The sequence below is a fragment of the Myxocyprinus asiaticus genome, chromosome 44 (genome assembly GCF_019703515.2).
Source record: "Myxocyprinus asiaticus isolate MX2 ecotype Aquarium Trade chromosome 44, UBuf_Myxa_2, whole genome shotgun sequence".
In the NCBI taxonomy this organism is placed as follows: Eukaryota; Metazoa; Chordata; class Actinopteri; order Cypriniformes; family Catostomidae; genus Myxocyprinus; species Myxocyprinus asiaticus.
In genome coordinates, this window is record NC_059387.1 from 33,632,599 (window position 1) to 33,648,356 (window position 15,758).

Consider the following 15,758-nt stretch of genomic DNA (forward strand, 5'->3'; position numbering starts at 1 on the left):
TGGCCATGGAAGTGATTGGAACACCTGAATTCAATTATTTGGATGGGTGAGCGAATACTTTTGGCAATATAGTGTATATATATATATATATATATATATATATATATATATATATATATATATATATATATATAGTATATATTCAGGCTGGTTCATCTGTAAGGCGGGACTTCCTTTTCTACACCCGCCATACTGTTCCTCATTTTCATGCTAGTGGTTCGACTCTGGTAAATTATCTCTGGCATTAGCTGGACCTGCTTGACTTTTTTTAGCGTGATCTGAGCGGAAGAAGCACAATTTACGAAACTATTTTTGTGAGATTTTACTGATGATTTGAAATATTTTATTTGATTGTAATCTTTAACAACCGTGTTGGAGATTTCGGTCTTTCTCCATTCAAATAGATGTGAACTGTACACACACATCGCTTGTCTCGCCTCCCTGGAGCGTTCCAAAGACGGCCGTCGAGTGGACTGACTCGCCTTGAAAGTCCTTTACTCGAAACGCGTCTGTGATGCAAAAACGTTGTTTAAGTGGGCAGTTCACTATGTTTAGAGACAGAGCCAGCAGTGAGTGGCCAGCGAGATCGATGGAAAGCAGAAGATACTCAGAGGAACTCAACAACAGCCCAGAACACTGGAAGAGTTGAAAAACTATCACACTTTGATTGAAGAGTTTGGAGTTTGTGTGTGTAACTCTCACGGACACCCCTTTGTGTTGAAGGTACGCGCGCGTGTGTATGTATGTGTGTATGTATGTATGTGTGTATGTGTGTATGTGTGTGTGTGTGTGTTTGAGACATGCATGTAACCAACTGACCTTTTTTCCAGCGGCTATCTGTTAGTAAACTGAGATTGGTTTGCTAAAGTTGATCTTTGGTTTTTGTTTTGCGCGCTTGTGCTCTGCGGTTGTCATGGCGATCAGATGTCGCCTTGAGTCACTGTTACAAACTATCAAATTTGCACATTTACACGGCTGGTTTTGGGTAAAGTTCATGTACTGATACTTCTCACGATGTAAATGTGGCAAAGTAACAATCACTTGTTTAAATGTTACTTTGTTTAGCTCCTTTGTGACCTTTTTTTAAAATGTATTTGGTATATTCTGAACCAGGGCTACTCAACTTCAGAAAGGTCCGCAAAGCTGGATCCCTGTACCCTCGAGGGCAGCTCTCTTAAATTTTAATATATATATATATATATATATATATATATATATATATATATATATATATATATATATATATATCTGGAAAAAATTAAGAGGCCACTGCAAAATGATCTGTTTCTCTTGTTTTACTATTTAAAGGTATGTGTTTGAGTAAAATTAACTTTTTTTTTATTCTATAAAGTACTGACAACATTTCTCCCAAATTCCAAATACAAATATTGTCATTTAGAGCATTTATTTGCAGAAAATGACAACTGGTCAAAATAACAAAAAAGATGCCGTGTTTTCAGACCTCGAATAATGCAAAGAAAACAAGTTCATATTCATTTCTAAACAACACAATACTAATGTTTTAACTTAGGAAGAGTTCAGAAATCAATATTTGGTGGAATAATCCTGATTTTCAATCACAGCTTTCATGTGTCTTGGCATGCTCTCTACCAGTCTTTCACATTGCTGTTGGGTGACTTTATGCCACTCCTGGTGCAAAAATTCAAGCAGCTCGGCTTTGTTTGATGGCTTGTGGCCATCCATCTTCCTCTTGATCACATTTCAGAGGTTTTCAATGGGGTTCAGGTCTGGAGATTGGGCTGGCCTTGACAGGGTCTTGATCCGGTGGTCCTCCATCCACACCTTGATTGACCTGGCTGTGTGGCATGGAGCATTGACCTGCTGGAAAAACCAATCCTCAGAGTTGGGGAACATTGTCAGAGCAGAAGGAAGCTAGTTTTCTTCCTTGTACATGGCTTGATTCATGCTTCCTTCGCAATGACGAAATCTGCCCGATTCCAGCCTTGCTGAAGCACCCCCAGATCATCCCTGATCTCCACCTGGTCGTCTAATGCTTAGATGGAGACCTGGAGAGGCCTTCAACCCACAGTGTCTCACACCCACTGTGAAATTTGGTGGAGGATCGGTGATGACTTGTCATGTCCAGCCCAATCTCCAGACCTGAACCCCATTGAAAACCTCTGGAATGTGATCAAGAGGAAGATGAATGGCAACAAGCCATCAAACAAAGCCGAGCTGCTTGAATTTTTGCACCAGGAGTGGCATAAAGTCACCCAACAGCAATGTGAAAGACTGGTAGAGAGCATGCCAAGACGCATGAAAGCTGTGATTGAAAATCAGGGTTATTCCACCAAATATTGATTTCTGAACTCTTCCTAAGTTAAAACATTAGTATTGTGTTGTTTAAAAATGAATATGAACTTGTTTTCTTTGCATTATTCGAGGTCTGAAAACACTGCATCTTTTGTGTTATTTTGACCAGTTGTCATTTTCTGCAAATAAATGCTCTTAATGACCATTTGTGTGGGGGAATTTGGGAGAAATGTTGTCAGTACTTTATAGAATAAAACAAAAATGTTCATTTTACTCAAATACACACCTATAAATAGTAAATCCAGAGAAAAAATTTGCAGTGGTCTCTTCATTCTTTCCAGAGCTGTCTATATAGGAAGAATGTTAGTTAACAGTATAGTTCACCTAAAAATGAAAATTCTCTCATAATTTTCTCACCTTCATGCCGTCCCAGATGTGTATAACTTTCTTTCTTCTGCTGAAGACAAATTAAGATTATTTAGAAAAAATATCTCAGCTCTGTGGATGAGAGACAGATCAATGTTTACGTTTTTGGCTTTTTTTATTATAAATCTCCACTTTCACTTTCAGATGTAAAAAGTGAAACTAAACAGGCTTCACATGTGGCTTACAGATGTGAAAGTGAAAGTGGAGATTTATAGTATAAAAGGACTTAAATATTGATCTGTTGCTCACCCACACCTATCATATCGCTTCTTAACACATGGATTAAACCACCAGAGTCTTATAGATTACTTCTGTGCTGCCTTGATGTGCTTTTTGGAGCTTCAAAGTTCAGGCCACCATTCACTGGCATTGTATGGACCTACAGAGCTGAAATATTCTTAAAAACTTAATTTGTGTTCTGCAGAAGAAAGTCATACACATCTGGGATGGCATGAGGGTGAGTAAATGATGAGAGAATGTTCATTTTTTGGGTGAACTGTCCCTTTTAGTGATTATTTTAAACATAAGGGGTGTAACAGTTTGATTTTCTGATATGGATCAGTTCTGTTGTCACTGTGATTGTCAACTAACACAAACCATGAGTGTTCAACATCTCATACACCAGAGATGTGTTCATAAACAAGAGCGATATATCCAAAATTTGCATCAAAAGTCCTTCAGTGACAAGTCATAAAGATTTGTCCCTTAGCATTTTGCGCAAAAGTTGATCACTAAAAAGCATTTGCGTGAAGGTGTCTCAATGCCGTCACTGCTGGAAAAACGGTTATTTTTTCCTGTAAATACTGTTGTCATGACGAGTACATATCTCTGATGAGCTATTCAAGAGATGGACAGATTTACGCCATGTTGAGTAACTCTCAAGTGAGATTGTAAGCGCGCATGTTTGACTGACAGACCGTGCATGAGCACACATGTACTGTGCATGAATGCGTACGCAGACCGACCGCCGCTCTCATAACATCAGCCATGCTATTATTTGTTGTTTTTATTTATTTATTTGTATAACATCCTCTTGCAGTTGAATCCCCTCTTTAATGTGATTCAGCAATGTAGAGAATCCTCATGAATATGACACCTCACAATTCATAAAGATTTGATATGCTGCTGATAAATATATTTCTGATGATTATATCATAATGCGGGCCGCAAAAGATCGCTCGAGGGCCGCATGTGGCCCGTGGGCCACGTGTTGAGTCACGCTGTTCTGAAGGGTCTCTGTGAGAGTTTGTGTTAGCACAAATGTGTGTTTACATGTGTTTGTTTGTTCCCAGAAGTTTGCTAAATCTTACAAAAAAAAAAAAACAAAAACAAAAAAAAATCCTTTCGGGTACACCCTCAATTACAAAAACAATTACTCACTTCAAGTTATAAGTCACTTGGTTTGACTGAGTTGGGTTAGGTTTGGGTTAGTCTGTAGTAATTGGGTGATTGACAATTAAGGTTGTCTGAAGTGACAAAAATTAGATGCAAATAATCTAGTTTAAAACTCATGTGTCAAGTTTGAACAAATGTAATACTTGAGTCCATGCAAAATGTTTTTTTTAAGCACTCTATGCTGAAATTATTTTGTGGTGAGGTAAATATAGCAGAAAAGATGGGGTCTGGGTATCTCAGCGAGTACTGACGCTGACTACCTCCCCTGGAGTCACAAGTTCGAATCCCAGGGCATGCTGAGTGACTCCAGCCAGGTCTCCTAAGCAACCAAATTGGCCCGGTTGCTAGGGAGGGTAGAGTCACATGGGGTAACCTCCTCGTGGTCGTGATTAGTGGTTCTCGCTCTCAATGGGGTGTGTGGTGAGTTGTGCGTGGATCGTGGAGAGTAGCATGAGCCTCCACATGCTGTGAGTCTCTGCGGTGTCATGCACAACGAGTCACGTGATAAGTTGCGCAGATTGACTGTCTCAGAAGTGGAGGCAACTGAGACTTGTCCTCCACCACCCGGATTGAGGTGAGTAACTGCGCCACCACGAGGACCTACTATGTAGTGGGAATTGGGCATTCCAAATTGGGAGAAAAGGGGATAAAATAATAATAATAATAATAATAATATATATATATATATATATGACTATGTCTATGCCCGTCATGGAAGCAACAAAAGTCCAAAATGAATAAAATCCCAGATGCTATTAATTGTGAATCCAACATCCCAATAATAACCAAAAAACAATGAAGATTTCCTACTTGATTTATCACATCATAACCAAATTTGCATTGAAGTGAGGATAGAAATATGGATACATTTTGTCATTCAGTGACATTTTTATTTAACTTCTAAAGGCAGCTGTTATACAGTTCTGTAGAATCCTTCAGCGCTGACCACTGATGAACACGTAGAAATAAAAAAGATCTGCAACTGTCGTATAGATTTTTGCCACTTACTGATAGTTCCAAAAAGCAACTATCGGTACCGATTAATCGGTAAAACCGATATATCGGTCTACCTCTACTATGTTTATTAAAGTACTATGAATGTCATGTTACAGTAACTATTATATGTAACTAATATAATTAAATTAGGAACTATAATAGTAACTTGTAAGTAAAAGTTACTGTATTTACTGAATATTGAAGTTAATTTACTCTTACTTTAATCAATATTATGTCATGAATTAGATGTTACTTAATATTATACCAGTAAGATTTACTTAGAAAACTGTGTGCAAAAATGTGCGGCTAGTCATGTTTTTCAGAGTACCATTTTTTTTATTTCATTTTTTTTATGAAATACCATCATTTCGCCTTGAATGCACAAGAGTGTATTATAACTTATTAATTTAAAAAAAGTTTTCAAACATATTTTTCAAGGTGGATTTTTTTTTATTCCTTTACAAAAATATATAATAATTTTTTACGTCAAGAATATCTAGACATTTCCTCAGGGTTACGCCACATGACCTGAACAAAATGTCCTTTTCATAAAAATGTCAAAATATTGTTATTTAATGATTTGACAAAAAACGCATTTTTTTTTTTACTTCACAAAAAGTCTTGAGGGGTTCTCTCCGGTTATGTATATGTTGGTTACACCACCTGACTTTGATTTGGTGTGCAAAAGTTTTTAAAATATAAAACATATTTTAATAATAATATATTACTCTGCACTACTCAACATTTGTTTTTTCAAGGTTCTTAGCTTTTTTTACAGTCTTCGGACGGTTACACCACATGACATTTTGACTTTAAACCCCAGAAAAAATATCAAAATGACTTTAAACTCAGTCATTGGAAACATGTTCGTCATAGAAGAGGTGTATTCAAGAAATTGTTGTGTGAATTGCAAATAATTATATGATTATAAATAGATCTGGACAAAGCATCACGTCATTGACCTAATTAGCTTTATATAAAAACAGTAGGTTTCAATGATACGTCCCCATTTACATGCAAATGACTAAATGTAAATTATGTAGTTAGTGTGTGTCTGTGGTTCAGTGAAATGGCAGGTTGAGGATTTGGGGAAGTCAGATGGTAAGGTGTGTCCTGTGTATAACGTGGTCAGGAAAAGGATGCTTACACACACATACACACACATACAGCCATTATAGTGACTGAAGGAAAGGGCTGTTATTGTCGCTCGTGAGTTAAATGGAGCACAAAGTGTGTGAGTGGGTGACATTGAATTGAGATGCATTTGTCCAGTTCCACAGGAAATGAGCTGATATGACGTGTGTCATTTCCTCCACTCATTCTGTTTGTGAATCATGACACAGATTGTGAAGTATACTCTTTTATTCCTGCCTAACATTCAGTAAAGTGACTCATAAAATCGGTGTGCGCAGGGAAAGTGAGCGTGGAGGGTTATGAAGAGTTGTCAGGCCGGTGACTCATGAATGACATTATCCTGTAAATATTAGCGCAAGGTTAATGCGGCCGATCATCTGAATGACAGATTTGTAACGCATATGATGATGAAGATTTGGTCTGGCAAAGAGCATCTGCACATGTCGGGGTGTGACTGTGTTTGAACTTGTAGAGACGCTGGAGTAGTGTAATAATAATGGAAAGCCCTGAGGAGCCAGTTTTCATTATATACACTGTCGGACAAAAGATCCGATGTAATAATTTAGTCGATATTAACTTAAAGGAAAAGTAATGCATGATGATTCACATATATTCCAGATAACATATCCACTGCTTTACTTTGGAGGATTACAAGTTCAATATAAGTTAAGCTCAATCGACAGCATTTGTAGCATAATTTTGATTACCACGAAAAACCATTTCGACTCGAAAAGCACAAATCTGGGTTACAGTGAGGCACTTACAGTGGAAGTGAATGGGGTCAATCTGCAAACTTAAAATACTTTTTCAAAAGTGTAGCCACAAGACGTAAACAATATGAGTGTTAACATGATTTCAGTGTGATAAAATCACTCACTAACCTTTGTGTAAATTTACCTATATCCAAAATGACAACTTTGTTGCCATGAACTCTGTTAGCGGTATTAATCACTTAAAATTATGTTAGTATGTATAATGTTTACACCTTGTGGCTATGCTTTTGAAACAGTGAATATTTTAATGTTAATTGACTGGCCCCATTCACTTCCATTCAGGGCTGAAACAACAATTTGCACTGAGGGGGACAAGTCCTCCCCAATAATCAGATATGGTCATATTGTCCCCCCCAATAATTGACATTAAAACAGAGCCGTTTTCAGCAAATCAGGCTCAAGACAAAGAGCGAATGTGTGTATATTGTAAAGGAATTGAATGAATGTGTGTAACGAAGTTCAATGGAAAGGAGGTGGCGAGAACCGGCTTGACAATATAAATAATAATTTTATAATAAACTTAAAAAAAAAGACAAACACAGACACATGCCGGGCAGCTGCCCGTAACTCTCTCTCTCCAGAACTGCCGCCTCCGGTCGCCTTTATCCCTCTCGAGGGCTTGATTAGCCTGATTAGGGGCCGGGTGTGCAGCATCACGACCTGGCCCCGCCCTCCTTCCTGCCACACTCCTGCCCCGGGCACGACATACACCCCCCCCCTTTCCAGTGGGGGTGTGCCTTCCCGGCCCCGCCTGCCGGCAGGTCATCCCCGCCTCTTCGGACCCGGGAGGGTGACAAGGGGAGGGAAAACAACAACAACAAAAAAACGAGAGGGAAAGGCCAACACGGAGTGACAATGGGAGAGTGAGAGAGAGAGAGAGAAAAAAAAACATACTCACCGGTTCTCTGACACGCCGCCGTCCGGTCCTCGACCACTCCACCCTCTGGCAGATGACAGCCGCTCCTCCCCGGGCAGACCAGAGTGAGTCCTCCGACCCCTGGTGGACGGAACGCCCCGCTGCGTATTGGCGGCTGGTAGGGAACTCCTTCGCCCCTGGCAGCGGCTCCACCGCTCCAGGTGGCCGGCAGCGAGCCCCTCCTCCCCTTGCGGATGGCCGCGGCTGCTCCTTTGGGTGGATGGCAGTGGCGAGGACTCCACGACAGCGCATCCCTCCTCCTTCACGGGTTGCAACACCAATGTAACGAAGTTCAATGGAAAGGAGGAGGCGAGAACCAGCTTGAAAATATATATAATAATTTAATAATAAACTTCAACTTCAACAAAAAGACAAACGCAAACACATGCCAGGCAGCTGCTCGTAGCTCTCTCTCTCCGGAACTGCCACCTCTGGTCGCCTTTATCCCTCTCGAGGGCTTGATTAGCCTGATTAGGGGCTGGGTATGCAGCATCACGAGCCGGCCCTACCCTCCTCCCTGCCACAGTACGGTTATCTGGTAAGTTTCTGAAGAATCTTTTTAGAAAATTCACTTGATATTGTCTTAGAAAACGATCTGTAACACAAAGTAGAGCGTTTTCACCCTCAGATTAAAACTAGAACACGGTAAGACCTGGGACTTGTGACTTCAATGGAGTTTTTAGGTTGTGGCAAGGACAGTGTTATATATTCTTAATGCAAATATTATTAGGTAATAATCAAATCAATTTAAGATTTTCTAAATAATTTCTTTAGGTCTATAATTAATTCTTCTTTTAAAAGAGACCATTTTATTTTGAGCCCCCAGTTAAAGGAGTAGTTCACCTAAAAATGGAAAATGTACTTTTACTCACTCATTTACTCACATTTATGTTGTTCAAAACCCACATGCTGTTACTTTTTCTTGGAGCATAAAAACAGATATTTTATTCCATAGAATAAAAGTTTATAGTGAGCAGGAGCTGTCGAGCTTCAAAAAGGACAAATATTATAAAGCACTATTAACGTTTCAGTATAAAGACATCATAACAGTCGTCCATATGACTCGTGCATTATATTCCAAGCTTTCTGGGGCTTTGTGTTGTATGGATTACTTTCATGGTATATTAATAATGATTTTTTTTTCTTTGGACCTTGACATTAGTGGTCAATATGAACTGTTTTTGTATATAAAAGAGCAGTGTTCGGGTTCTTGAAGAAAAGATTGTGTTAAGATTCTACTGGGAGGAAAAAAACACAATGAGGGGCAACTTGAGGACAGTAAATTATTTTGTGCATTTTCTTTTTGCTAGCCAGCTGACACAGTCTTGTCATTTAACAGATACATCAGTGATGAAAAGAAATTCAAATTATATTCGTATTTTCTTTGAGACAGCACAAAAAAGAAAGAAAAGATGACTGAAACGGGAAATTGCTAGCAATGTAGACACAGTGTTTGTCTTGTACTGTGTGAACTTCTATGTGAAAAAAATTGATCTTTTAAAACCAAATCGCATTTCAAGCCTTTATTCAGAAATGTACTGCATTCAGCGCCTTTACTGTTTTAAAGGACTAAAAGGGACCATTATATTTGTGACCTCAACACCCGTGACCCCCCCCCCTCCCCCCATTAAAAGCGATTTTTGCTCCTTTATTTTCTAATCAACATCCATGGAAATGTCCAAGAGGGTGAATCTCACAAAACTTGTCAAGAACATGCCCAGTTCACCTGAAAATCAAGAGAAAAATAAAATAAAATAAAAATAATAATAAGAATATATATTTTTTTCTGCATAAATGAAATAAAACCAATTTAGGAACATTAAAATTTTTAAAATTTTACATCATTTTCATGGCAATTAAGCACATTGCCTGTCCAAATTCTCATTACTGTAATATGCAAAATAAGTGATAACTATAGAAAAGGATGTAATTTAAATTGTACTTGCTTAAGTATTTACACATCATCATAGTATTTGTTGTACTGATTTTAATTTTTAAAAAACCATTGCCTTTATGAGAAACTAATGAGAAAATAATTATATATTATTATTATTATTATATATATATATATATAAAGTTTTTTTATTTTTTTTATTTATTTTTTTTTAAACAAACATTCAGATACAATACAGTAATGAGAATTTTGGGGGGAACTTATTTGTCATGAAAATAATTTCAAAATTCCAAACATCTTAATGATTAAAAAATATGTTAATATATAATTTACTTTATGCAAAATGTAATTCATTTTTTATTATTTTTTTATTTTTCTGGGTGAGATATGACCTGGACATGTTATTATAATTAATAATTATTATAATTATTATTATTTTATTTTTTTGTGAAAAAAACAATGAAATGGATGATTTTGTAAAAATGTAAATTTAATAAAAATATATTTTTATTATTTCTGGGTGAAATATGACATGGACATGTTTTCATGAGCTTTACCCATGAGCTTCGATAGTGATGCTATTACAATAAAAAAATAAATAAAAATTATATTCAATTTTGTTTTAAATATTAAATTAATATATATATTTATAAAAAATGTAAATTAATTTAATTACATTAAAAAAATATTTATTCATTTATAAATTAAGCTAATAAATGTGTGGAAAACTGATAAATAAGTTATGAACCCTACGTTTGAACTTGTAAAATTCCACTTCAGCAAATTAGTTCACTGCAATTAATCTGTTTAATTTGAAGAGTGATACCAAAAATGATTTCTAACAATTAAGAGACACACTGGAGATTGTGTTTAAAGGTGAAGAGGAACAGCTCTTGAAATATTTGCTGCCCGTTTCCTCATTTCCTGCATGTGAAAATGAAAAGCAGCAGACATCGTAACCCGTATCGTTCTGTCTTTCTCTCAGGATGGATCTGCTGTGGTGTTAGCCGAATGATATGCTGATGTATTCAGGACACACGCACTGATGGAGTAAGTCTTCATGTTCACTGCTTTTCATTATCATCTACACACACATCAACATTCATTATGTTAAAAAACCATCAGGATTGAAAGCCCTTGAATGTACCATTTTAAGTATTCAAACCCCTTCTCTGTTTAATGTGTTTAAAAATGAACTGAATTGATTTTTCTTGTATTTAATTGACACCAGGCACGTTGCAACACGATTCCAGCGATAAGTCAATGGAGTCTTGTCACATTTCAGGGTTTGTAATGTGGAAGTAAACGATTGCAGGGTAAACGTCTATAGCAGCAAATGAGAGACCACTGCAAATATTATTTTTGCTTGCCTGTTTGCTCCATCAAGAAAATAAAAAAATCCATTATTACGTTTCCACGACTTTCCTTAAGAGGAAATAAATTGAGTGCGATCACTCTCTCAGCAGCTGTATTATAAACCTCATCACATCTGTGGTAACAAGCGGTTTTAAAATAAAAGCTGGGTAATATAACAACAAAAAGCATGCTATAAAGTTACACTAAATAACAAAAAAAGAAAATATAAAAAAGTTGGCTTGATTTATACTGTTAAATAAGGCAGAAATGTGTCATCACAACCTGTGATGCATCACCAAACAGAAACGCAAAAATGATAACTGTTTTCACTTGGCTTTCCTGAACACTCCCCCTAACTGCTATTGGGTGGATTTAGCCCCGCCCCAAACTCATGCCATTGGTTGAGCCAATGTTGATATGTTGGGCTGGCCAGGATGCTCAAACAAACAGAGCAATGTTTTGATAGTACCACAGTGCTTGCACTTTTCAGGGGAATCAACTTAGGAATGGCTTGCTGATAGTTTCTCTGGATATAGAGCACTACAATGCCTGAACACTTTTTCTGCCGTTTTGGTTCTGGAAGTATTTGTCTCATTCTTTTTGCCCCACAGGGATGTCAGAAAATCAGAGTTGTAAGCCCTGAACCAAACCAACCAGCTCAGAGGTGAATCACAATAGTACAAAATTTGATTTAAAGCAAAAAAAGGATTTGAAAATCAGACAAAAAGACAGAAATGTACAAGACTGCGTCATTAACGAGGGAAAGAACTACAATACCCATGAAGCACTGCGAATGATGTAATCAAATTAAAAACTTTCAGAAATATAAAACTGTTGATTTAAAGTAGATAAACAATATATTTTAATTTATATGCAATATATTCAGATAAACACAACTATATAAGTAGTTTAAGAGTGCAGTGAGAGCGACTCGATTGCGTCATTCACAGTGCATCATGGGAGTGGGCGGTCACTGCAGAGCTCTTTTGGCGCACTTTGTTGGCAGTGATTCTCTGATTGGTGGATCTCTCTCCATATGATCATGGGTAGAGTAGTTCTTCACCAGGAATTCAGCTTATAAACATAATTTTTAAATATGAATTTGAAATAAGAGATGTATGTACCATCGATGAACAACCTCAGAGTTCACGGTAGATTTGTCTTTTAAAGGTTTATAAGTTAACAATAAAAATGTGTCACCAGTACGGAAAAAATGAATGGGATTTTAACTTTAAGGACCATATTGTTGCACTCTAGTTTTTCTGAATTTTAAGCTGGGATAGGAGAAACTATTTAAAAGGGATAGCTCACCAAAAGAGGGCAGTTGTCATCATGTACTCACCCTCATGTTGTTCCAAACCCGTATTACTTTCTGTCTTTTGTGGAACACAAAAGAAGATGCGTAATTTTTTTTCTTCCATACAATGAAAGTGAATGGTGACTGAGGCTAACATTCTGCCTAATATCTCCTTTTTGTTTTGGAAGAACGAAAGTCATACAGGTTTGGATCAACATGAGGGTGAGTAAATGATGACAGAATTTTCATTCCTTCAACCTAAAGCAGTGTGCCATTCAGCTTTTATCATAGCTGCGATTTGAAGCTGTATTGATTGTTGAGGTCAGGTCATGATACATACGTGTATTTTTTGATGTTTCAGACAAAGACAGTGGATATCGCAATCAAAATCTCTATTGTTATTTCTAACAAACCTGGAAGCCTGCCTCACACACACCACACACACACACACAAGCGCACACTTGTGTACATGCTCATCATAGCTTTTATCTTGATGTTTACGTTGCATTTTACTGCAAAGCATGATGCACTTTTTGCACATTTTTATCAAAACGCTGCAATTGTAGGTTGTGATATCGTCAAAGGGTTCAGAAAAAAGGATAATAATGGATGGAGTGATGCAGAAAAGAAGACCCCTCCTCTACTATTGATCAAAGAATGATTTACACAAACACAAACATTGAGATGGCCTCATTTTGAATGCACAGCAGTTGAAAAAAATCACTGATTCTTCACTCGTTTATGTATCTCGAGTGCATTGTCTTCCCAAATCACATTTAAAACGTTGATTCATCTTTATTCATTCATTATTTTCTTGCCTGCTCCAGATTAATTTTTTTCCCTCGGCACGTGAGGGAAAGATGGAGAGAGAGAGAGAGAGAGACTGAGAGGGAGACGGCAAGATACGGATGTTGATGATGTTGCGGCAGCGTTGATGATGCTCTGGAGGGACAATGCTGAAAGACACTCTAAACTCACACGCGCCTGTGTCATTCTGTCGCTCTTGCTCCAGGGGGAGACCCTCTGCACCCGTTGCGCCGCTTCGGAGGAAGTTATAAGCATTGCTATTTTCAGTGTGTGAGCGAGCAGCGCTTAGGCAGGCAGATAACTGCTCTCCGCGCCCTGTTCACTGCTGTTTGATGGAGAACGAGGGAATGTAGGGATGAGAGAGGAGGCGAGAGCTAGTGAATTAATATGATACTTTGATAAATAACGGGACTGCTGGTGACCACGCTTGTGGACTAAAGCAAGACGTTATTTTTGAATGCGGACGCACATGCACACACGCAGGGGACAGAATGGCAAGTTTCGGGAAACTTACGGATTACTTTAACCGTCGGCGTTCCAGAGACGAGCTCGTGGCTCGGAGAGATGCCCGACGCAGTGGTAGTTACTGCTGCACAGTGGTCGAGGCCAGGTACTTCAAATGCAGACAGTGTGAAAGAGATTTGAGAGTGTATATGGTGTAGTTGATTGAGTATGTTGTTGTTGCAGCTTTGGAAATTATGTGTGTGCATGAATGCATGTGTTATTAGATGATAAAGCAGTTCCATGATTTTTATTTTGAAAACAGCCCCTATGTTTGGGATGAAATCTCTCTAGTCTTATAGATAAATAATTGTCTTACTGATATATTTTTTCTGTAAAAATTGAATCTTTAAGCAAGATAAATTTCCTTGAGAAGCAAAATGACATAAGATATGTTGTTTTGTTCAGAGAAATCTAACAAAAATGTGTAACATTTATGCTTATAATAAGATAAAACTATTTGCCAATTGGAGTAAGAAAAAAATAACTTGATTTAAAGGGAAAACTTACCCCATTTGCAAATAGTTTTTTCTTGTTATAAGGATAAACATTACTAAATTTTGTTAGATACCCCTGAAAACAAAACATAATGATTCATTCCGCTTCTCAAGTAATTTCTTCTTGTTTTAACGATGTTTAGACATTTTTACTGGAAAATTAGACACAAATATTTAGTAAGAAAATTATTTTTTTCCCCCAGTGTTATTGCTCAGAGGTTGCTCTTTCATTGTTCTCTGCAATGCAACTCTTAAAGGGATAGTTCACCCATAAATGAAAAATCTCTCATTTCCTCACCCTCATGCCATCCCAGATGTGCATGACTTTGTTTCTTCGGCAGAACACAAATGAAGATTTTGCAAGTGAATGGTAACCAAAACGTTCACGTTTCAAAAAGCACATAAAGGCAGCATAAAAGTAATCCATACGACTCCAGTGGTTTAATCCATGTCTTCTGAAGCGATATGATAGGTGTGGATGAGAAACCGATCAATATTTAAATCCTTTTTTATTATAAATCTACTTTTACACAGCCTTCCTATGCACGTTCAGGAGAGTTCTTTTCCTCTGTTTTTTACCGATTCGCATTCTTCGTGCATATAGCCACCTCTGCAAAAAAACTAAACAAAAACTGTCCCTTCCACATTTTAAAACAAAGTTGATGCATATGCTCTAAAGTATCAATTAATAATCATTAGAAGATATAAAAATAGACACCTATGAGACAGTTGTTGACATACAGTAAGAGTATAGAGCTACAAAATTAATGTGCAATGCAAATCGCTGAAAATTTGGTTTAGGTAGAATTTGTGTTTGAGTCCATATTGAGACCTCAGAAAAAAGTCTGCATTTGCTCTCTATTTAAACTCATTGCTGTCTAGGAGAAACAGTTGATATGAATTAAAGAGATCTTATTTGTGATTTTTCTTTCCCATAGTGTAGTATGTTTAAAACTGCCATCTAATACCCTGCATTTTGCCACAGTTACCAAAAGACACATGTTTGTTTGCATTGATCCTAGACATTGTTTCGAAAGCATCAGACAGAATTAAGACAGGTTTCAAACAAGTTTCGCCTTCCATTATTAAAAAAAAAAAAAACAAAAAAAAAACAGGTAGTCCTACCCAGAAATTACACACTTCACCTTTGCGTCCGAGGTAATGATGGAAATGGATTTGAGTCACGTCTCGTGTTTTTGTCGGATTATGAATTCAGGCCACTATGTTTTTAAAGCAAGTATTAAGGAATCACACTGAACTAGTTCCTTTCATTTAAAGAAGATACAATATCCACGATCAATTAAGTTAATTGAGATGAGCTAGATCAGGGATTCCCATCACGTGGTTCACGTACCCCTGGAGGTCTGAAAGCATGTTCCAGGGGGTGCGTGAAAAGAATTGGAATTTGTTATGTTGAACCTAACAAAATCACATGTGTGACTAAAGATGAGATCCACACAATCCATTTGTCACTCTATAATGTCTCTTTTAA

The 15,758-nt window shown here is 37.3% G+C and overlaps 1 protein-coding gene across 2 annotated transcripts in view; it reads left to right on the forward strand.

The window, feature by feature from the left end:
• The first annotated feature begins 566 nt into the window (after window positions 1-566).
• LOC127434581 (ankyrin repeat and fibronectin type-III domain-containing protein 1) overlaps window positions 567-15,758 on the forward strand; it is a 124,181-nt gene continuing 108,989 nt past the window's right edge. The window contains exons 1-3 of one of the 2 annotated variants that reach the window (XM_051687405.1): window positions 567-723; window positions 10,794-10,858; window positions 13,289-13,878. In XM_051687405.1, coding sequence (XP_051543365.1) covers window positions 13,760-13,878 — 119 coding nt within the window. In that variant the 5' untranslated portion in view covers window positions 567-723; window positions 10,794-10,858; window positions 13,289-13,759. The remainder of the gene's footprint in view (window positions 724-10,793; window positions 10,859-13,288; window positions 13,879-15,758) is intronic. The other variant, XM_051687406.1, reaches the window with a different exon arrangement.